The 26,236-nt window shown below is 32.4% G+C and overlaps 1 protein-coding gene across 1 annotated transcript in view; it reads right to left on the bottom strand.

Annotated features, from left to right (window-relative positions):
- Smp_155950 (putative protein kinase C, mu) overlaps positions 1–26,236 on the bottom strand; it is a gene marked incomplete at its 5' end in the record, with an annotated part of 63,949 nt that overhangs the window by 6,048 nt on the left and 31,665 nt on the right. The window contains 5 exons of the mRNA XM_018790047.1: positions 2,646–2,692; positions 9,418–10,188; positions 10,399–10,438; positions 15,770–15,847; positions 23,088–23,208. Coding sequence (XP_018655429.1) covers positions 2,646–2,692; positions 9,418–10,188; positions 10,399–10,438; positions 15,770–15,847; positions 23,088–23,208 — 1,057 coding nt within the window. The remainder of the gene's footprint in view (positions 1–2,645; positions 2,693–9,417; positions 10,189–10,398; positions 10,439–15,769; positions 15,848–23,087; positions 23,209–26,236) is intronic.

Genomic DNA, 26,236 nt, shown 5'->3' with positions numbered 1-26,236 from the left:
GTAGTTGTGCAGCAGAAATGAGCTGTGCTCTCCGGGTTGAAGGTAGCCTGAATAATGTCTAGTTCTTATGATGAAAACCAACGAAAAGTTACCGTCTTGCAGTGTATAATTATAATATATCATTTCTCTTAAAAGTTACTTTTGTGTAAATGGAATTCACTTTATCGTGTCGAAGCTGTTTATTTACAGTAACTGCATAAAGCTCATTGCACCAACCATAATAGCAAAGTAACTGGATGTTTTTTTGAAGAATGAGCATAGGACTGTGAGGTCCTTTATTTTCTAATAAAAAACCATTAAATGTATAAAACATTTATTGGTTATAAGTATTTGACCATCGATATTTACAAAGCATTTCTCCTGATAACAGCATTGGATGACCAAGACCAATAGTATGCGTAGAGTAACAGATAGGGGAAGCACTTCAACTGATTATGTTGTAAATCTTTAACAACTGCTTAGGTAATAAAACAATGGTACGGAATATTCAATCACCAACTGCCTGTCCCTGTTACTCTGATTATCATTTAGCTGTTTTTTTTTGAAAATAAAAAGAAAGGTATGCCACCAACTCATAAATATATCAGTTTTTCGTTAACTTATATATCGATGTGGGTTTCTTAAATGGTCTGTGACACTTTTAAGACCATTGGTTGACGATTTTAGGCTACTATTGATCAGTATCAAATTTATATTTTCATCTAATATTCAAGTATTTCATTTATTCTAAGCTTATTCCTTATTTTTAGTAACTCACAACTCATTAATATTAGTAGTTTCAAGCTTTTGCTTTTTCATTCTCTATCACCGATCCGATCTTTTGGGAGCTTAAGTATTGATTGACTTGTGGTTGATAGTGCGTAGGAAATGATGTTCTCCACTATTGATCTGTGAAGTAATAAGTTGTTTGCCGTTTTATTTTCCCATTAAAAGATAAACGTTTCCGAATGCATTAATTAGTTTTCTAGTTCGGGTTTAATTTCATATTCATGTCACTAATCAAAACATTCTTTTTCTCATCGAACAAACTTATATGAATAAATACATATGCTGGTCAGAAATTTTTGTTGCAATATGCATGTTGACTGTAAGACATAACGACAACAAGAAAGTAAGAAATTACGTATAATATGTGCATAAATGAGCAAGAAATACTTAGGTCACATCGATTTTTTCACAATTATGCTATGCGAGATAGCTGGAAAACGAGTTTTAAAAAAGCAGATGGTAAATGACATTGAATGAGGAATCAAGTTCCAGGCTGATTTGATCCAATCAACCTTCAGAACATCGGACTAGAATTCTATAAGTTGAGTTTAGTTCAATTCTTTAAATGGATCTTAGATATTTATTCGTTTTTGAATGACACACTAACGAGCATAAAGTGTTTTGCTTAATAATATGAAGTCTTATTAAAAGACACAGAAGTTGTCATCTCCTAGCTACTTACAATGAAGTGCAGAAGGCCGAAAATGATTAATAACAAGGTAAACATTTCCAACAAAATTACTCGTAAACTTAATTTTAAATAAGTGAAAATATTGAATCAAGTTAATGTGTCTAGTAGTACCCATAAATGAGTTAATTACTCACTTCGTTCGCTGGAACCCTCAGTTAGTTTACAGCATTCAACTTTGTAGGTGACCATATTCCATAATCTAGAATGGACGATCTTATGACGGTTTAGTGTAAAAGCCGTAAGATTAGTTAACTGAAAATAGCTTACCTGAGAGAAGATTTGATCGAAACTGAAGAATTGGCAAATGATTTACCAATTTTTAAATCGAATCACGGTTTTAACTTTATGTCTAATTTGGCTGACTAGATTGATGAGTTAGTTATTGAATTAAGCTGAAAGGTGTCTAGGATTTATAAATAACTCTGGGATTACTAGGAAAACAATAGTGATCCTTAATTACTTATAAGGTTCGGATAATAAATTTTGATAGTTTTATTGTATCCAGTAACTAATCAGAATGTGTTATTTCGACCATAAAACAAATTCTGTATGGGCAGTCGATCGCTCATCCTACACAGTGGATAAGCTGGTGGACTCAACAATTGACGGAACATAATTTGGTAAAAAAGATAACAACAATGTGATCCACCAGTTCGGTGTAATTTATTGTTTGACAGGAATGGTTATTGAATCCGGTTGATAATGATTCTCAACAACTAATTAACACTAATTCATTTACCTACTGGTAAGTAGTTGATAGTTATATGTAAAAAATATAGGAAACAATTATCAGATCTCGAGTTAACTGTCCATTAAATACTGATAAAAGTTTTGATCAGATATATTCCCATATAGTTTAAACCAATCAAGGTAAGGAGTTAAAGGAGTTAGAGGTAATTCAATAAGAAATAGAAAAGTGAGAAATTAGTTCAAACTGGAGTAGACATGAGAAAAGGTATATCAGATCAATCAAGTAATCCGATGCAATGAACAAATAAAGTTTAATGAATTAAGCTGAAGTTAAAATTATTATTCATTGGACCACCATACAAATGAACTAAAGGTTAAAAACTTGTGTATCATTCGTAAAATGTTGAATGGATCAGCTATCAAGTCATATTTATAATATAAATTCACATATTACACATTATTATATAATTAATGCTCTTATTAAATATAAACTTACATTATCACTAGATTGTTTACTTTCAATAAAAGCACTTATTGAACTACCTGTAAATGAAGAAAATGAAAAATGGAATAGAAATCGTCAACAGAGGTCAATTTAATAGTTTATTTCATTTTAAACTTGATATAGTTACTTAATGATAAGAAAATTTTCAAGCTGTCAACTATATATTCTGCAAGCAATCTTGGTTAAGAAAAATTCTGGGAATTAATTGATTAGTATCTAAGTGAATAGATTTTAAAGTGTGATTAGGTCTGTGAGCAAAGATGTATAGCGGCTAGCAGTGGAATCCAGGATGCCAGTTTCATCCTATTTGGGACTTGCCCGCTGGATGTACCTGCATCTCAGAGTTGATGTTCACTCTGGGACTCGAACCCAGTACCTTTCGCTTGAAACATCATCGTGTTATTCACTCAGCTACTGATTCCTGATAGCCACTTGCAATACGCACAATATGCACATATGCCAATTACAGACTGACTAGTTGCAGTCCTAAACATCAATGGGAAGATTCAAACAAACAATATCAAGTGAATGTGAGTAGGTTTATTTGAAAATAGTTTTTATCATGGACTGACATTATCCAAACAACCCTTATATTTGAGAAAGAATTGAATGTCTGTTTTTGATAAAAAACAAGTCCTGAATACTTTTGTACATCAACAACTTTATATAATTGAAAGCGTGAGTCAATTGAAACTAGACCACCAGGGATAACCTGGAAACACTGGACGGCCATTTCATTCTATTGTGAGACTCCTCAGCAGTACGCATCCACCATCCCACCTCGTGAGATGCGAACCCGGGACCTAACAGTCTCGCGCCAGAGCACTTAACCGATAGACCACTGAGCCGGCATCCAACGGTGTTTATGTCTAACTTCAACCAATCCACGAAGTTGACCAACCATTGACCAATTGTCTTCAGTGAGTCGATATCTCACAACAGACGTGGTTTGAACTCCACTGGTCACTGCTTCTCACTAGAACTCCTGGATTTACCTCTCGAAGCCACTGAAGACAATTGGTGAATGGTTGCTCAACTTCGTGGATTGGTTGAAGTTAGACATTAACATCATGGATGTCGGCTTAGTGGTCTATCGGTTAAGTGCTCTGGCGCAAGACTGTCCTATCGTGGGGCTCGTCAACAGTGCACATCCACGACCTCGTCTCGCGAGATTCGAACCCAGTGCTTCCAGGTTTTCCTTGGTGGTCTAGCTTCAATTGACTCACGCTTTCAACTATGAAAATATTAAATTTTCACAAAAACCCCCTTCTGATAACTTTATATAAGATTGTTTAATGACTATCATACAATTATCACTTGATAGCAACCGTATGTAAATGTTTAACTACTAGAGAATTCGACTGTACAATCCATTATATCTAAGCGAAATCTTAGAAAATCTACGTTAGAATTATTCACTTATAAATATACAATCAATAGTTATTTGAGTAGTTCTATACAATTGCTCTATATGGAAATAGATTATGATAATCCATGGTGAATTTAATAATCAAAATAAGTAACATCTGAAGCTATACAGTATAATAATTTGATTACATTGATTGTATCAACAAGAAACGGGATCAGAAAGAGGAAGAAAAGGAAAGTTCAAGCTGACTTGAATTCGCTTATGAAAAACGGTCAGATTTTTTGACTAGAATAAATTCTTATTACTTAATTGAAACTAGTTAGAATGTTCCCGGGTTTTGTTTCTTTTTGAAATTTATGGTACTCTGATCCTTTTGAGCGAAAAATCTGAAAAGAGCTAAAAAAGCTGTGCAACTCTAAACCATGACTGGTGTTTAACGATACATAGTTTAACATAATAAAGGATTAGTTTACGCAAATACCATCGGTAATGATAGTCTAGCGATGGACTAAATCTCAGTGTGAACCTGATAAGCTCATATTATACTTACTAATCAGTGTAATTTATTATGTTGGTGTTAAATCAAAGCACGATATTACTACTCAGCATTGCATCTTGTCCTGAACTCATCATATAGATAAATGAATATTGTCTCTATATTTATTATAGCTTATAAAGATATTGCCTTCAAACTGGTAGAGCACTGTTTAGTCTACGTAAAGTTTAATTTAGAAGTACCTCAAAAACATATTTCAAACCATGTTCCTGATGAGGACACAAGCGCTACTGTGTTAATAGACCGAGTGATTTGTCTTAGAATCTAAAAAACGGCTTTATGTGGGTTTTCAACAAAATAAAATAAGAAATCCTGCAATGATTTATATTGAAACCGCTTCGGAATACACAAAGTTAGCATACAATTGTCAGTTTATTCTGTAAAATGCAAGTGCCTGAGAACTAACCGTTAAATGGTCCACCATTCACTGAATTAACTTACAACAATGGTTATGTCGCATTCAAACTAGACAATATAGATATCTTTGTAAAAAGTATTTATCCTAAATCAGTATTGCAGTATATATTCTTCAGGAATTTTCGTTCAAATATAATGAGATTGCTTTTCTTTTAGTAACGAATCACGTTACTGTTAACATAGAAACAGTTGCATCAATTTTGGTCATCAAAATCTCAGTTTGTTAATCAGCATAGAGTGGTTGGAATACTTCAGATGTAAATGATAACAGATATTTTAATGAAATTTTGAGTAAAGATTTACACTACTTCATATTAGATGAGTAGGTTAACGATCACAAACTAAATTCTTAAGAACTAGTCAAATAACAGTAGTCGACTAGGTTAGCAATTTTTAAATGAATTACTTGAAATTGAGTGGACAAACATTTTAAAAGCCATTTTATCAGTTAGAAATATATATATTTATATATATGTATGTATATATATAATGTCAATAAACTCATGCAATCACGGGGAATAGTAGACATATTCAAAGTCGAATTCCGGAGTCCATCTAAACTAGACCACAATTCAGAACCTGGAAACACTGGACGGCCGTCTCGTCTTTGTATGGGACTCCCTAGCAGTGCGCACCCATGATCCCGCACGCGATACTCGAACCAAGGACCTAAGGTCTCACGCGTGAACGCTTAATCTCTAGACCACTGAGCCGGCATCTAACGGAGTTAATGTCTAACTTCGATCGACTTGAGATTTTGTCTGGAGGTTAAGCGTTCGCGCGCGAAACCGAAGGTCTTAGATTCGAGTCTCATGTGGGAGATCATGGATGTTCACTGGTGAGGAGTTCCATACTAGGACGAAACGGCCATCCACAGCTTTCAGATTTTCAATGGTGGTGTAGCTTAGACGGACTTATGAATTCAACTTTGAACGTACTACAATCTCCACAAATCCCCTGAAATTAATAGTAGACATGTTAAAATATTTTCAACTAAGTACGAAAATGCCTATTTTGTTGAAAAATTGTTTATATAGTTTACTTTAAATATTACATACAAGTCTCAAATAATAAAACTTTCAAATTGAATTTCATTGTTTGTTTTACCCAGCGTATTGAATAACGAAAGTGAATAGCCACATTATTTTATCTGGCATGCTTTTGGTGGTCAATGGAACCAACCATGCATCAATAAACATGAATTTCCAAGTAAAATTTGGTTTAAACTTATTGATTTCATCGACTTTTAGTCTCTTTTAGAAAAATTCTATTTTAAAAAGCTAAGTAAAACATATTTTACGAATGTCGACAGACAGAATTTGACCAGTACTAAACAACTTGACAAAAATAACATAAGTCACTACTCAGTAATCAATCAACTGAAAATATCTGTCGTACTGATGGTAAGTTGTGGCCCGATTAACTAAATGATACGTCTCATAGTCACTAGTTGATGACAAGCCTTATGATTTTTAAACTGTAGTAGTGCATAAGAGAATATAGCTTTTTCTTTTTGTATGTACCAGGTAACGAATACTGATAAGCAGCTGCTTAACGGCAGTGGTGTAATCAAATGTTATCTTTCCATATTTTGACTTCAGCAATAGGTCTTATGAAATAATTTTGTATAGTATAATACATTAATTATGGATTCACAACTGTGGAGAGAGAAGGAAAATTGGCATATAATTCCCATTTAAACATTAAAATTAAAACACGAAGTTCAGCGAAGGGATCTCTTTTCAACGAAGGAAAAGCTATAGAAAACAATTATTCACTTAAAATTCTTTTTTTCTTAATATTCTTGAAGAAGATCATATCAGAATCCTGTATTTCTTTGTTTCCATAGGCCAACAATTTAATGGAACAAATATCGATCACGTTTCTGGCAACTAGTTAATGAGAATTTCACTCTATCTTAGTAAAAATCCATGATTCGTCACCATTTTGATTTATTATATATATATCAGCTTTAATTATAACTGATTAGATCAGTAACAAAAAATTTAGATCATTTCACTATGGTGATTGGATATTGTTAGTGTAAACAAAAGGGATTCTTGAGTTCATTCAATACTAAGTTAAGCGATACAAAATGAATATTGAAATCTAATATCAAGATAAAGTACTTTTTAAGCTATTCTTTGAAACAAAAATAATACACCATTTAATTGACGATGTCATCCTGACTAATCCATTTTTTAAAATATATCTTGTATGTCACTCTATATTTCGTAGTGATCATCGAATTCTATGCATTCAGGATCAAAGCAAGTTTTTAGTCGGATTGAATAGTGGCTAACAATGGGAGTGAAGTTGCAAATCTTGTTTTATTTTAAATTTTTCATATGGGTTCATTTACATCTCAGTAACTCGATGTTACGGTACATTTTGTTTCACGTTAGATATTCCAAAGATATCAAAATGAAAGTTAGTGGTTTAAAGTGATTTGCTATTAATGGTTTTAATCATGAAAGGTTTTCAACCTTCTGAGAATCTGTAATTTATCAGAAGGCGGTTTTGTGGAGGTTTTAGTAATTTTATGGAGTTGAGATCATGAGTCAATTCGAGCTAGACCATCATGGAAAACCTGGAAGCAATGGACGGCCGTTTCGTCCTATTATGGGACTCCTCAGCAGTGCACATCCACGATCCCAACTCGCGAGATTCGAACCCAGGACCTATCAGTCTCACGCGCGAGCACCTAACGGATAGATCACTGAGCTGGCATCCAACGGTGTCAATGTGTAACTTCAACCAATCCATGAAATTGAGCAACCATTCACCAATGTCTTCAGTGAGTTGAAATCTCTCAACAGTTCCTGGGTTCGAATCTCGCGGGGCGGGATCGTGGATGCGCACTGCTGAGGAGTCGCACAAGAGGACGAAACGACCGTCCAGTGCTTCCAGGTTTTCCATGGTGATCTAGCTTCAATTGACTCATGATCTCAACCATATAAAAACTGTAATTTATTCAGCTATTTATTACGACAAATTTTAAAACATCTTAACCAACCGGGTTTGGTCGATTTATTTTTTCATAAGTTATGAATGAACATCAACAACGTCATTTTGCTGTTGTGTCCAACTTTGAAAAAATGTAAATCAATTAAAACGCACAGAAAACACTTCAAACAGATAAAAATAGCTTGATTAGATTTTGAAATTATCTTTGAAATGATCCCAACTATTAAAATTGAAGAACTCCACCTCTATCTCCTCCGGGGGGTTATTGCCGGTCCCAAGCCCGGATAAAGGAGGAGGATTGGGCATGGGGTTAGCGAACCTATCCCGTAGAAAACTAACTCGCTAAGAACACGCTAACCAGAAAAATTATTCAAACCATTTTAACTCTACCCTGGGAGTCAGAAAGTCTTCATTCAGAAGAGTTATGACGCCTCATGGTGAAAGCCGAGTTCCTTCGGAAGCCGCAATGCCGATGCCCCTTCTGTATATTAAAATTGAAGTAATATTAATGTTTCACTTGAAAAACTGGATGGAGCTTCTTTAGGAGAATAATTATGATCAAAATTATCAGGGAATATTAAGATTTGAAATCTATACTGAACACGTGTTCAGCCAAATTCAAACTTTGATTTTATGTATGACAAGAATCCAAGTAATTTATTGTATAATGTGTTCAAACAGTAACATATGTAGGAGTTTGTCTGTATATCTACTTTATTTTTTTAATACAGCCCAGTCAATAAATGACTAAGATCCTGGATACGGCTATGGATTCATTAATTATTTTGTTTGTTGTAAAAATTAAATGTACTTATTCAGTAAATTAATATTGCTGAGGTATATGATGATGGTGAAGAGTTGGGTAGTGAATTATAATGGTATATTAAAATAAATCGGCAATAGATTCAAACATAATAAATTACCAAAGAACTAAATGTCCTTTGTTGTTGAAGTTATATTGTAGCGTGTGCTACTTATATCGATATAAGTAGTATATAACGCTAGTCAGGAATAGAATGTCTGGCATCAGAAGCTCAAAAAGATCGAAGAGAAAACAACGGGAACAGAAAGCAGTTGGTATGGAAGTGAATGAACAGTATAACCTGGGACGATACATTGATATTTGCAAAGGAACAGTCAAGTTTGAGACAATTGATTAATATTTTGCAAATTAAGTATTTACCATATGACTACCATATGATTTTACCAAGAGATTCTGCAATTTTGTGTTCAAGTACATTCTGTTTTCCCCATTTGTGTTCTCGTTCACTACAATATTATGGGCAAAGAAGAAGGGTTGGGAAGTTAAATTTTATGTTTTTACTTATTTCTAATCAATAGTCTTCATGTTGCAGTCAACTGTATTTCGTCTTTTTTATCCCAGTTGTTTAGTAGTGTATATGTATATATATAAGATTTAAAAATTCCCTATTAAGGAATAGTTTGACTCTTACCTGTACCATCATCATCTTCTTCAGCTTTTTCCAAATCCGATATTTCCTTAGTTTTCTCATCAATTTCTTCATTACAAATTTGTGAACACTCTGATATGTTGACTAGATCTTTACCTGCTGATGAATTTATTGTCACAAGTTTTGGTATAATAAAATTATTATCTGTAATTGATGCGGTCATAGATTTTTGTGTTTCAGGAGTTTGTTCCAAGATTTCTTTGTCTCCTTGTTGTTGCATTGTTTTTGTAGATTGATGATTTACATTTTTGATTGTAGTACTTTTCTGTGAACTTGTTCTTGATGTTAAAGGAAGCATTGATTGACGTATAGCTGTTTCTAAATGTTTAGCTAAATCTAAACCAGTTCCTGGAGGTGGTGGCAGAATTGCTGCACGATAACAACCATCACTTATAGAATTTTCTTGTATACAATTACCAGTCACTTGAGGTTTTATAGATTGAGATAAATCAACTTTTAAGAAATTAGACGATTTTATATTTGAAGTGAATAATGATGATGACAGCGGCGGCTGTGGTGGTGGTTCAGGTAAATATACTAAACCATATAATGGAGCAGAAGCTTTACGTACATAAGACACCGCTGTTGGTAATGTTGGAAAATGGGATTTACGCCGAGAATGTAATTTAGACAATAATGAAGTATCATTTTCATTGTCTAAACTTTCCATATAACCTAATTGACCAACATAATAAATTAAATCATCAACGCAACGTAATTCAAACACATGATCAGGTATAATAAGTGAGTTATCTGATTTTGCATCGTTATTATTATTATTTCTAATTAACTTTGTAGTGAATTCATTAAGATTTAATGATTTCAAACGAGTTTCACAATCATTTATATTTTTATTAATAGTATTTGGACAATTATTTGGTGTGGTTGTGGTAGTAGTTGTAGTAATGGTAGAAGTAGTAGCCTGAGAAGTGTTTGGTTGACACCATGGATAAGGATTTGTACCAGCTGGTTCCAAACAAATAATATCGTTTAAATTAAGTTCCTATGAAAAAAAAGAAAAGAAAAATATTCCATTATATTCAATAATGCAAATGGATCATATCAATTAAAACAAAAGAAAAAAATAATGACGCCACTACATATATATAGTGAAGATATCCTATCTTGTATGCGTTTAATAGAAATCTTGAAAGTGTATTTTTGTTTGTCTAGCGATTGCTAAACAAAGTTGAGAATAATAACACAGATAGATGACGTTGGTGGTGAGATCTTCAATAGGTGTGTCGTATCCAGTATTTTCGTCCATTCTTCTTTTCATTGCTTTAATAGATGAATAATATACATATATATTAAGGTGTAATTTCCCTTCGAGATTATATTTAAGGTCTAAATTTTCATTGCGCATTTTAAGGTACGCTACAGTTGTAGACAATTCCAAACTCTTGAAATGAAATCTTGAGAAAAAATCACACTACTAGACAGCACTCATTCAGTCAAGGAATAGAAACAAAATTCCCGAAAGTGCCGGATATGGAATATTTATTGAACACTGAATTCGTTGAAGATAACTAAAATAACCATCAAAATTCAACCAAGGAATGCTAAGTTTGAGAATCTATAGAAAGAAAACTCACTGGAATATCTTGACGTACTTCAATGATGAATCTTAAATGAATTCCTGACATTTTCAATGAAAATTTAATATTGTTGAATATGACCGTTAAGTTTAAAACATTCTTCATAAATATTTTATTAAAAATCTTTAACTACGAACTTTCGGACATTCAGATCTATTTTTTAATTACAGTATTTTAGATACTTTGACCATAAATAAATTCACTTTTTAATTCATCCTATTGTACAAGCAAGTGACAATCAGGACTCAGTCGCTGGGTTGATAAAGCGTTGGCATTTTAAGCGAATGGTACTAGGTCAGAGTCCCAAATAGGACGAAACTGGAGTCCTGGGTTCCACTACTAGCCACTATCCATCTCTACTTAAAGTCACTTTTTATTGTTGTACATTTTGTTTGAACATCATTCATAACAAAAATATTATAAAGATTATTATAGTATGAAAAGTTTAATCTTGTATTTGCTTACCAAATAATTAAGAAATATATTTTATGGTAACCTAATTCAGGTGATCTATACAGCAATAAGTGGTTCGCGCAAATATTAAAACAAAATTGTACAATACGATTAATTCAACCGTTTGATAGCATGAGTCAACCCCTAAAGTGTTGACATCTAAACAGTCCATTTCCTATCAGTAACGATACTCATCCCTATAGTACATGTAAAAAACTACTAATAACTTCATTCTAATTGCGAAACTTGTTACTGAATTATCCTTTTATCTAAGTAATTAAGATTATCAGTTAAGGGTCTCAGAGATTTTTAAATTTTATTTAGATTACGAACCCATATAAGTTAAACAACACCGAAGATGTAAAAGCATCGAACAACCGTTTAATTCTAGTATGGAAATCCTCATCAGTTTTCATCTAATATCTACACAAAATAACATACTTTATAGGTATGAAAGTTACAAAGTTGACTACTTCTAAATACTCAACATTTCAATATAGTTCAAGCAATGTTAGATCATTTACACTTCAGGCAACATTATAATCCGATCAATTGAATTCAGTCAGCACTGAAGGCTAAACAAACACGATACTCGTTACTACTTGATGATTACTCGGTGCCAATAATTTATACTAACTTGGATATCGGAGAGTTAGAGATTTAAACTAATCACGTACTAAGAACTGAATAATTTATAATTTCAGATTTAACAGTTGATCAATTGGATGATTTGATTGTCAAATAAGTTGTGAGAATTTCCGTAGGAAATTATTTATATAAGATACAAGTTAAAGTATAAACTACATGTCATGATACCGTAAACTGTTAAGTAATTTATAACTCTCATAGTTTGCATCATGTGTTGATCTTAGTTAAACAACCGATGTAAATTCAGAAGCGCTGGACATCTTTTTCATACTAATATGGGACTACTTAGCTAAATGCAATCACGACCCCACATTGTCTCCAACATTGGACCATTAATCCAGAGGAGAGCAATTAACTCCTGGACCACTACTCAGACATCCAATGACGTATATGTCTAACTTCAGTCAGTTCGTAATCTTTCGCAACCATCTTTCATTATCTTTGGTGAGTACATAATTATTTTTAGTGTGGACAGTTTATCGAGACTGTTGAACTCAGTACCTACAATCCTGAGTTCGTTTCTTGGTGAGATCATGAATGTGCACCGCTAAGAAGTCTCATACTAATATGAAGCATCTATCTAAAGCTTTCGAATTTTCAATGGTTTTCTAACTAAAATCTGTCCATGATGTAAGCTAGAAAAATTCAACAATCACAACTCCTTACTCCTATACTTGTAATTTATAACTTGCAATGATTTTATTTGAGTTTTCACCATACCACCAAAGAAACTACGATGTGCCAAACTTTTGTACCAATTATTCTTATCATTTTACAAGTAAAAGAGAAGAATGAAGCAAGTTGTTTGTCTCGAAAGGAAAAACAATTGTTTTCTTCAATTCTGTATCGTCTAAACAGGAGCATGTTGTAATAATAAGTTGTGATAAACACCATCATGAAAGAATGTGTTCTTGTCAATTAAACAATGAAACATGATATATTTATAGTTCATTCCATTAATTAATAACAATAAGTTCACCAAATTACATCCCGTATATTAGTGACAAAAACAAGTGTTTTAAAAAAATCCTGTTTTCTGTGTTCACGATTACAACAACTACAACAAGAACCATTAAAAAATTACCTATATCTATGATGATGTATTCAAAATGCATAATAGAATGTTCTGACTAAAATAGGATTATTTGTTGACAACAATCAACTCAATGGCCTAGTTGATACACTGTGATAGAAAGTCAATCTACAGATAAGATTAGTGATAGACCCAAAGGTGGTTGAAAGTGGTCGACAGAAAACCATCCTTGACTTAAGTTTCGTGTTATATATCACTCGTCAGTAAGGTGTACCTGTACTCGGTGGATTCAATCCGTGTCACCCAGCCTTACAGTCAAATAGAAATACATCTCAGTCCTTTATAAAGTCAGTTCTGCTCAGATATCTCAGTGGTATCGTCTCTGATTGTGTATCTAGGTGACAGGACCGAATCCACCAGGGAGTGCTAGTCTCCTTAAGATTACAGATACACCTTACTAACCAGTAAAAAGTAATAAGAAACCTAAGTGAAAGAGAGTTTTCTGAGGATTACCCTCAACCATCACCTTGCATATCAATATAGCGTACGCGATGTCGAATCATCTAGACTAACGGCTACATTGCGACTTGATCAACAGAATTCTGCCAGCACCAAGAAGGGCTTGACATACATGACACTAATTACAACTCCATGATCAATCAATTGTAAATTTATGTATTAACTAGAAATAATGTGTATCAATGTATGTGTAATAAATATAGCTGATATAAAACTAATTGTGGTTTGTTTTTCTGTACCTATCACAATAAATGTTGATGGTTTGATCATAAATATGAAATAAATAGTGATTGGTTTAAGTGCTACTAAAAGGTATATAAGTAACATGTCCAGGTGATCGCATTTTTATTAAAATATTTATTTAATTTGTTGTATATGATTCCCATGTGAGGTATGATTAGTTGTACCCATGAGAAACATTTAGTTTTGATTGGATATGGAAGTTTTATGATTTGTATCATTTGAAAATAATTTTTATTCAAATCAACTACACAAAAATAACGATCCTTGAAATTCCTTTGATTAACCATTGCAAAAAATGATACAGTTGCTCACTAACTTCATCCAGTCTATATTCATGGCATCCTCCTAGAAAAAAATTAATATGACTTCTGAGCTTTTCATAGCTTCCGGTATCTTATTTATCTATAGAAAGACATTATTTACTTAGGATATTTGTTTGGTGAAGTGTTTTATACTTCAGATTGGACAAGTCTTATGGATACAGACGCTTTTTGAAATGAGGAGTTTATATAATACACCACAATGAATGTTAAAAGGTATATGATACATCTAATGGTACATCTAATGATAACGGACGCACATTACAGGATCCGCAGATACCAACATGTCATAGAGGACCAAAAGAGGAAGCTACAACAGTCACTCACGCCAGAACACTTCGAAATCTTGACAACAGCCATCAAAATATTATGCAAACGACACTGAGAAAAAAGAAGAAACATCCTTAAAAAGAAAATAATCAAAATTTCAAAACCAACTATAGAAGAAAAGACAAACAACTGCGTGGTCAACCTATCAAAACAACCACTAACAAACATAGAAGAACAGCTACTCCAAAATCTTGCTAAGCATTAAACTCGGAACCTTCAAGTCTCGTAGCGAACACTCAACTATTAGGATCACTGGGTTGAAAATTCAATGGTAATAATTTCGACCTGGAATATGACGTGACAATCAGCTATTGTTATGAATGACAGCTGTTCCACTCACGATACGTTTGAAATCCAATGGCCAAGCGTATCGTTAGAACTATGAGAAAATTATGAAAGAAGTCACCAGTGAGCTGACTATTGCAAATGCTACCTACACATTAAACCAACTTCCGAGAGCCTCATTCAGCTAAATCCAACTTGAATTGGAAATCTAATGCTTGCTACACAAGATACATTTGAGTAACTTTAGGAATCCAGATGATGATTCTTTTTGTTCTTTGTCACAGGAGTTATCTGTATGTAGACATAAAAGTAACCATTTAATTCTAGCCTTCGTTACTGTTACTAAAATTAAAATCAAAGTAATTATTCTGGTGGTTTTGGGTGAGACTTCATACGATAAGGACTGTAATGTACAACAACTTTGTTTAAAAGATAATGTATTATTATGGTGTTCATAAATATTCTGAAGGCTAAAATAAGAATCTCCAAAAGATCTGCATATAAATTACTTCAGATTTGAATGTACTATCAAATTTTAAACATTCAACACTAGGTCACCTTTCTATTTCTATGTCCATAGAGTGACAAGTTTACACACTCAATAATTTTTGAGTTTTATATAAGCTTAAAGATTTTCGTGTCCATTTGAACTTAAATTGAAAAAGCAGATCATTGAATTGCTTCTGAACTTATGAAAGTTACGTTACACAATAACTTCACTAATAATGTCCACTTCTTATAGTTCATTGAAGAGGATCATAATTCTACAGCGCATATATCGAAATGTTCTAAGTGACACATTAGTTTGTATGTTAACAGGTTTTCATCATAACTTTTGGCGGGCATTGTATATATAAATATACAACTATATAAATAACAACATAGTAAATAAGAATACAGCTTACTTTGAAATAACGGTTTGTTTTCTCATGATAAAACATTGTTATCGATTTAGTCCCAAGACGCCAAAAATGTCGACGTAACTACAATTGTCAATAACAATAATTATAAGAATGAAAACAAATAAAATCAGTTTGAAGGGATTATATGTGCACAGTTGATGTTAGTTATAAAAATCTACCATTCAGTTAATGGGTAATATCTATGAAACAGCAGAAATTTCGACTCAAAAATTTAGTAATAAACTTATGATCAATAAGCTATCTGTTAAGGCTACAACTATTGTTTCTACCCACTGGTATTTCAACACATCACACTTATGATCAATTTCAGGCTAAAAAAAACTTGTCGAATTGCTTAGTAAATCACATGAATAATCAAAAGTGTATACTAATGAAGTGAAACTATTGTGTTTAAATTTCAACTTTAAGTCATGAGTTTAAATTGTGCTAGTAACTACAATATACATGCATCAATAAATCATATTATTACTAAGAAAAAAAAACGCGCTCGCGCGCGAGACTGATAGCTCCTCGGTTCGGATCTCGCGAGGCGGGATCGTATATGCGCACTGCTGAGGAGTCACACAATAGGACTGTTGGGATGATCCTGAAAATTTCTCGCAATAAACATGACAAGCTCAGGAAACATTAGGAAGCATTTTATATAATCAGCGTTTGATTAGAAGTTTTGCTAGAAATATCGCAAAAATGAAAAGTTACATGTAGAGTTTCTGATTGGCTGATTACTACACTGCTACTATGTTTAGTAATATTCTAGAATTTTCAGGAAAACCCAAGGACTTCTAAAATAATATAAAAATCTTAGATTTTTTGTACATAAATGGACCTTTGGAAATAAGTGCTTTCTGCATATTTTGTGCCTTTTCTCTCGTGTTCAAGTCGCTGTGTAGTTCTAGCTTGGGGGTACAAGACTAGCTTAGGATCCGAGTATAGCGTTCAATCAGCAAGACATATCAAGATGAAACGGTCGTCCAGTGCTTCCAGGTTTTCCATGGTGGTCTAGCTTCAATTGACTCATGAATTCAACTATAGAAAAGAAGTTGTTGAAAATTAGAGTCAAACTAAAGTTTATCAAGCTTTAGTAATCAGTGATTATTCACCTACATCTAACTTTTTTAAACTATGTAATTCTAATTCATTAATGATCAGATATTAATAAAACCTGTTAATTAATGACACAACTAGTAACAAACAGAAAACAGAATACATAATTTGTCCATTCTTTATTAAAAAATTTAAATAGCATAACACTCTTCCTGTTCATAAGTGTTTGTATACTTTTTATTGTTGATAATCAGAACTGAATTTTTATCAGGTTTTATTGGCCTATATGTATCCTGGATGATACTGTCATTTTATAACAAGTTTGATCGACGTAATTCACATAGGCTGGTCACATGCCACCACAAGGATCATCGTTCAAGATGATCTACGAAATTTAAAGAACTGGCTCAAAGAAAATTTAATCTAAAAATTTGTACAAAACCAAAGCTACAGTATGTTACTATTTCGAATCCGACTTTTCCGTGCAAAAAATTCATATTCAATCTTTTATTCTTCCGTGGTCTTAGCATCTCACTCCCTTAATTTTACAAGTCGTTAGTGCTAATTAATATCTTATTGTTCACCGTTTTTGTTATAAAGTAAACAGTTGTCTTTGTATTTATTGTATAGGTTATTATTACTTATTAATTCTGTAGCGATTACATAACTCAATCTCTTGATAATTTCTAATCCCTCTACTTATTGACGAAACACTCATTTCATTCAATCACTGAAAATGTTCGATAACTTAAACTACATTGAAATAAAACCTTCCTATATATAGACTATCATAGTTATTAACTGAAGTCTTTTGATTATCTTTGATTAATTTATTAGAAACAGTACAACAGTAATTCAGTTTTACAAACTTTTACATTTAATACCTGAATAAGTTCCACTACCATTAAAAATTTAGTAGCACATCCCTATTTTGTGGTAGATTACAGTATATAGAAATTACTTATGAATGCGATTGTAAAACGTAAGAAAATGATGTCATGTAAAAAGGAAATTTTTTGACCTGAAACGTCTTCATTACGTAACTTTTTGTTACATTACTAAGTTATGAGACCAATCGTTCATCTAAACAATTTATGATTATTAATATCATTATTCAATCTTCCATTTCTAACGTATTGTACTTCTGTTGATCTTAATTAGGATAAAATAGTCATATTGAAATCAATCTATAGTTGCTTAGTAGGTTCTATGTAAACTTATCTATTGGGTGATTGTCTAGAGACAAATGTCAGTTGTTATATTAACCACTGAATACTCGTGTGAGAGTATATCACAATAAAAACTATTTGCTTGTCAGAGATAACTATAAGTGGTAAATGAATAAGAAGAGAATGAACATATTCAATACATATATATATATATATATATATATATATATATTATAAGGGGGTTTTGTGGAGATTTTAGTAATTTTTTATATAGTTGAGATCATGAGTAAATTGAAGTTAGACCACAATGGAAAACGTGGAAGTACTAGACGCCCATTTCGTCCTATTGTGGGACTCCTCAGCAGTGCGTATATACGATCCCGCACGCGAGCGAGATTCGAACCGAGGACCTATCAGTCTCGCGTGCGAGCGCTTAACCACCAGACCACTGAGCCGGCATCCAACTGTGTTAATGTGTAACTTCAACCAATCCATGAAATTGAGCAAACATTCACTAATGTCTTCAGTGAGTTGATATCTCCCAACAGACCTAGTTGAACTCCATTGGTCACTGCTTCTCACTGGAACTCCAGGAAATAACTCATGGAGCCAGTCATCAGTGAGCATATATATATATTCCTCCATTTAAATGAAAAATTTAATTGGTTATGTGAGTTATCAACGTGATTACTTTTAGTTGTTTATTAACCAAATTTTTAATATTAGTCCATGTGATTTATTCATGCAATTCTATTCAATGGGGTAATACTTGTATAAACCAATATAATAAGATCTATTTATCAAAGTATACTCTTATTAAAAAAATAAAACCGGAACAAGTTAATTACGATTTGACCTTAATGTACTGATATCAAATTCTAAGTATAATCTCAAAAGAAAATAAGTAATTAATTATAAAAGAAAAATGAATTTTCTTTGGTTATTGAAGGTAAAAGAATGACTTTTTTTCTTCCCAAAAATGCTGACATATATATATTAAAGGATACAGAAAATTTGGTAGAAGGTCAGATGAATGAAAAAAAAACTGATTACTCAAACAATATAACCATGAGATATTTTATCTATATGACTCTATACAAATAAAAAAGAGTAAATAAATAAAAAATGACATTCCAAGGTTAGTATGCTTAAGTAAACTTATGATGTATGCTACTTATAACTATCGACATAAGTAGTATGTTATACCAATCAGAAGTGGAAAGCCTGGCAGTAGAAGATTATAAGGATCGAATTGAAGAGAACATGAATGTAAATAGAGAGTAATGGTAATGAAGAAACAATGAAGTTTGAGATAATTGATAGAAGATTTTCAAATGAAGTATTTGATGCATGATTTTCACATTTTGTGTAGGAACTCAGTAATTTTGCATCAAACACTAAATTGGTTGTCTCCACCTAAATATTCGTGCACAATAAGCTTACAAATCATTTTAGTTGATTTGTGTTTCTCAACTAGGAAAACTATTTCAAAATATCATTCTCGTTTAGGTGACGTAATATCATAGAAACCACATTGCACACTAAATCACATTAAAAAAGACTATAGTTTGTTGGAAACAATGATCAACTTATCCTTACGGTTTTGTCTTTTCCTAAAATCTTTATTCTTTCAGTTTTTAATAAAGCCTATTAAGCTTATGTTCAGTCGTCAATGAAAAAAAGACTGTTCAACTTGAATAAGTTAGTCTTATTAATAAAATAATATAATAGTTTTTCTTCATCACGTAACTATTTACATCAGTATTAAGTAAGCTGAAGAATTTGCCTATTCGAAATTAAAATAATATAAGTATAAACTATTATGTAGACAGAGTCTTTATACGGATGCATTAAATTTTAAAAAAAAACTTATTTAAATTTGAAAAGGAAAATAATTTTTGGTTACCAGAAAACTGGGAATTTCTAAATGAGTTTTTGTCTGATTTACTTATTAAGTTGCTATCGTAAGTTTAAATCCGGCTAATTATCACGTGATTTATTCGCCAATCGCAATACGACTTATCCACTTTTAGTACTGTCTCAAAACTAATGGCGTTCGACCGGTATGAGCAGCCTAGAGTCCTTATTAGTCCTTTGTTTGCCTAGCCCATCCAGTTGAGTCTAGAACACCAATAACACCTTCCACTATGCAAATCATTTATTTCAAAGATACTTGGTTTATACACCAGCCAAACAGGCCTCATTGCACCATAAAATAGAAAATAACATTTACACAAGATCAAACCAAAAAGTGGTTGTGACTGTAGGAGACGCCAATTAATAAACTGAACATAATTTAACAACAGTAAATCGTATGGTAATAATCTATAGGTCAAAATGAAGCTTACAATAAGGGGAATATAGATATACACAATCTAGTTACTGAACAGTTATAAAATAGGAATATATATATATAATATTAGTCCACTAATAGTTCTCAGAAATTACGCGTAGTTTAATCTTCATTAGGATATAACAGTTGTACTAATTAATCATTAGATTGTAATGAATATTGTGTTGTTATATAATACATTGTGAATGATGGAAATCTATTTATCAATTGTGTATTTCGGGAATTTATTTTGACAGTACATGGTCAGAAGCAGTCTATGGGAAGCTTTCAGTCTAAATTTCATACTATTTGAAACTTTTCAGAATGAATTGTCTTACGAACTGAGAAGATTAATGATTCCACAAAGATTAGGCCAAAATTCTAACTAAAAAAAATCAGTTTATTTAAGTTTTATAAGGGATCTGTCATGGGTTGAATAACTAAGTAGTGGCATCTCTGACTATGAATTACGATGATGGCGTGTCGAAAGCAGATAATTACTCTTGGAAAGCGGGAACGTGGATAAACAATGTATAGGCTATTCAAACAGTGAGCTGTCTGAGCTGATATGTTCTCAGACAAAATGTATTTTACGAAATATATTTCACACTTTTTTATTCATAAATCTGTAAAACAACAAAAGCTTTCGGTAACCATGGCAGAAAACCAGAATTTTGTTCACAGAGAAAAAAATGTTTATTCCTTATTTTTACTATGCTATAAGCCAATCAGTTATACAACCCTTTATTATCCTTTAGTATTCGAACAACTCCTTTAAAAATCTCTTCAATCCTCTCTGATTTCGTACTGCTGATTATTTGCGGAGCACTTCATCTTATTCCCTGGAAACCATTTTTAATTAATAAAATAAAATAAATTATTCTAACTAAATTATCCTATCCTCATTATAATGAGTTTTATTATTATTATAACAACTATTATTATTAATATTATTGTTATCATTACTATTATCATTAGCTTTATTCAGTATTATCTTTTTGGTACAATATGGAATTCTCTGCACAATGTATTTCAACAAGTTTCCATTTCTTACTTCTTAGTCGTTCCTGACAATAAATATTGAATGATTGCCAGTTAGAAGCTGGCAGTCCAGTCAATCGACAGCTTAATAACGTACATTTTTTTCGCTGCATATTGTCAGCAACCACGATATCTCTTATCAAGCCTTTTGTAATTTGTACAACAAAGAGTTGTTCACTTTTTAGAAACTCCCCTAAATAGGTTATCCGATTAATAACCATAATGATGTAATAAAACAAACAAAATTAAATAACTTGTTGAAATATCTAGATAACGGAAACAGGTAGCTCAGATGTTCAATCAGGCCGCAAATAGTTTCTCCATTTTATCCCCATTCTTAATTTATGAATATTCTGTGGAAGTTACACAACCTTGTGTGGTAGTCATATCGTTACGTTACCTCAGCCCTCGTTTCTTAAATTATTTAATGCCTTGAAATATATTATATATATCCTAAAAGCATGCTCTGGATGTTTCAATAAGAATCTTAAAGTAGACTAAAAGCATGACATATACATATTGATAATTCAATATAGAACGTTATCTGGAATATTCACATATAAATCTTCACAGATAAATATGATTCATTAACTAGTAGCAAACTGAATAAATTGGTGAATTTCTTGTGAATAAAGTAAAATAGAAGACAACTAATTTTATGGATGAACAATCTGAAAATAAAGAAAAGTGGCTTGTTCTCATCCGGTTTTTACTTTTCTCTTTCTTTGACAGTTCAATCATTATGAAGTTATACATTCGAGATCATGAGTCAATTGAAGCTAGATCACCATGGAAAACCTGGAAACACTGGACTGCCGTTTCGTCCTATTATAGGACTCCTCAGCTGTAGATAGCAGGATATATCAACTCACTGAAGACAATTGGTGAACGGTTGCTCAAACATCGTGGATTGGTTGAAGTGAGACATTGAAACCGTTGAATACGGCTCACTGGTCTATCGGTTAAGTGCTCTGGCGCGAGACTAGTAGGAACTGGGTTCGAATCTCGCGCACGTGTGGGATCGTGGATTTGCACTGATGAGGAGTCCCACAATAGGACGAAACGGCCATCCAGTGCTTCCAGGTTTTCATCGGTTGTCTAGCTTCAACTGACTCATGATTTCAACTACGACAAATGTTTCGCAATGGAGGAAGATGTTTGTCTATCCTGTGATCTTATTTGACCATTGGAATTCATTTGTTTTTGCAGGCATTTAGGTATGTGTGATCAGGTTATTCGAAATGTATTGCGCAAATATATCACATAATTTTGATAAACTTCGTCTTCTCATTGTATTATCGATCTTTTAAATATCTTGAACATTACGAACATTTTCATGTGAACACATGTTCCCTTGTATGAATGAATTGTTTAAAAGATCATTATTGTGAAAACAGCACTTATCATTAAAAAGAAAGTTAGCACTTTAAATGAGTCTAATTATCTATTTAACTATTCACCTCAAGATTAATACAACCATCAACAAATAGGTATTCAGATATCCAATCACAAGTGATACCTCACTGATAGTAAAAAAAATAAGAAATTAACTAATGGTAAAATAGATATGAATAGTAGGCATATTTCCATGGTTTTAGAAGCAGAAGCCTGTAATATTTCTCATTCTATAAATTAAATGAAGAACTATTATATATATATATATATATATATATATATATATATATGAACGTAATAATGACATTTGTTTACTTACAACTGGATCCTTATTAGTTCTATGAACCATCCAAGTTTCTCTAATGATTAAACTACTACCAGAGCGTTTAGTATGACGGACTGATTGAACTACACGCATTAATGGAATATTTCTTTGTCCACTAGTTCAATTTAAAAAAAACAACAAAATAATGAATAAAAAAATAGTCAGGGGGGGGGTTGAAATTTCACTCATTTTGTTCAAATCAATGAAGTAAACAAAATTCTCCTAGTAACATTATAATCTCAATCAAAATACATCAATGTTTATAATACTGGAAAAAAAATTAAGTATTCGGAAAGTAAACAATCGTTGAATGAAATCAATCATTATGACAGGAAATTGATACACTTGGCTTTTCTTTTTTCATTAGTTTTGTTCACTGTAAAATGATTAATATGCTTACATTCGTAAAGAATGCAAAAAATCAAAAGTTTATTTATACAATAACATACTATTCTTATTGTCAAATTTTAATTAAGATTAAGTTGGTTTTTGTTTTTGTTTGTTTCTAGTTTTTGCTTTTCAAATTATTCAAAATAAATATCTGTTGGAAGGGGGTTTTGTGGAGAGTACAGTAATTTTGTATGGTTGAAATCATGAGTCAATTGAAGCTAGACAACCATGGAAAACCTGGAAGTACTGGACGGCCGTTTCGTCTTATTATGGGACTTCTCAGCAGTACGCATCCACGATCCCGCCTCGCGAGATTCGAACCCAAGACCTATCAGTCTCGTGTGCGAGCGCCTAACCACTAGAGCACTGAGCCGGCATCCGACGTTGTTAATGTCTAACTTTAACCAATCCACGAAATGGTGGATGCACACTGCTGAGGAGTCCCACAATAGGATGGAACGGCCGTTCGGTGCTTCCAGGTTTTCCATGGTGGTCTAGCTTCAATTGACTCATGATCTCAACTTTATAAAATATCTATTACTTTAACAACATACTCATGAACAAATATTTCTATAATACTGTCCTATTACGATAGTATAATGTTCAGAATTAACTTTCATTAAGACTTGAAACTAATCTTATATTCAATTTACCAATGTTTTCAATATTTTAGAATCTATTATCATCAATATGTATATTAACTTAGTTAAATTTAGACAATCTATATAGTGCATTCGTCAAGATTAGAACGATTGGTTTAACAAAGTATAGATTTTGATATGATTGTTAAAAAAACACTATATATTTCTTTGATGATTTTAATTTTGGTTATTACCCTGAATAAGTCCAGACAAGTTAGCTGGACGAAACTTTTGAATTATTTAAATTTCAATCGCTGAGATTATTTCAAATGTATTTTTCACATATATAGTGCATTGTTCATCAGAATACTCATCCCGACAGTTCATTTTTGTATATTTAACAGAAGTATTATTCCACTAGAAATTCCACTTTAATTAGAAAATTTAGCAATTGTTAGTGTTCCGGAAAAATAGATACACGAATACTTATCATCACTTGAATTTAAATGTAGATATGTATCATACTAAAACAACCTGTCAAGAATCTCAAACTAAGGTACCATTGACTTTAGTGCAACTATTTCTTACCAATGGAAAAGAATAAAGAGCATTCAGTGAAGAAAATTTTAATCAGAAGGGGTTTTGTAGAGATTTAGTATTTTCATAGTTGAAAGCATTAGTCAACTGAAGCTAGACCACTATGGACACCTGGAAGCACTGGATGGCCGTTTCGTCCTATCGGTTAAGTGATCTGGCGCGAGACTGATAGGCCCTGGGTTCAAATCTTGCGAGGCGAAGTCGTGAATGCGCATTGCTGAGAAGTCCCACAATAAGACGAAACGGCCGTCCAGTACTTCCAGGTTTTCCATGGTGGTCTAGCTTCAATTGACTCATGCTTTCAACTATGAAGAAAATTTTCTTTTCAACGAAATCATTTACCTAATCTGTACATTTATAATTATAGTTATGCGATAAATATATGTTTATAGAGGGATAAAAAAGATTGTATTATAAATTGATTCGAGAATGTAATTATCAAATGAGGTTACACAATAATCATGGGGTAAGGAAGGAATATAATGATGAAAATAATTTACGGGTCAGAAATATGAAAGATAATTGTTCAATTGATAAATATGAAGGAAAACGAAAAACATAAAGGTCATAATAATAAAAACTGATTACGGCTTAAAATTATGAAATTAATTTAAAAAATTGAGAAAAAATAATAATCCAATGCGTACTAAAGAAGAGAATAAGGGCCAAGGAGGAATAAAAGTTTAGACGTATCGTTTTTGTACTAAGAGTTCGGGAATACGTTAGCGGGTTGCCAATGCTTCAGCAGTGAATGTATAGGATTTTGATTCGACCTCCCTTCGATCCAATTCCTTTGATTGCGTAGATTATTCTAAAAGAAGACGTACATTCTATATATGAGGTCCACTCATACTAGTCGGCTGTATATTCTGAAGTCGATGCAATTAGGTTCAAATACTAAGTGTACTGATTAATTGGATTATATTGCACCACCACAAAATAATTCCATATCCTTACAGTTGTTTTGTTTATTGTCACTCATTTTGATTAATTACTGAATGGTAGCTAATGTTATGTTCGTCTAGATCTTAGTGATAATAAAATTCAGTCTATCAAGTTAAAATGTGACCACTATTTTAAATGACTCAATATTGTTCTGACGATGTTTTGAAGTTACGCGGTTAGTAATAATGTTAGGAAACTCTGAAGCTGGATTCCTTGTTATTTGGTATTCATCAACAAAGCGTACCTGTAATATTGATGAAACTGACACACACTGTGAGATTTAAACCGGCATTACTCATTTGGTTTACTGAAATGTAACCACCGAGCTGTCTAAGCCGCCACTGACCACCTGTACTCTGTAAGTTATCATAAGAAAACTATTTGTCTAGATCTAGTGTTTAATTATTGGATAGTGTCAAATCAGTGAAACGGTCAACTACTATTAAATTCAATTTATTCTAACAGATGAAACTGAACAATTGATATTGAGAGTACCTCACGATTAGCGTTATTTAATTGTATACGTAGAAGGTGCAATAAAACAGCTATTCATTTCTTAATAGTTTATAGAGGTTGCTTACCTGAAGTCAGCATCTGATGTAAACTGTAACCTCAATATTCTTAACAATC

Source organism: Schistosoma mansoni, chromosome W (genome assembly GCF_000237925.1).
Source record: "Schistosoma mansoni strain Puerto Rico chromosome W, complete genome".
Classification (NCBI taxonomy): domain Eukaryota; kingdom Metazoa; phylum Platyhelminthes; class Trematoda; order Strigeidida; family Schistosomatidae; genus Schistosoma; species Schistosoma mansoni.
This window is presented reverse-complemented; position numbering and strand designations above follow the sequence as displayed.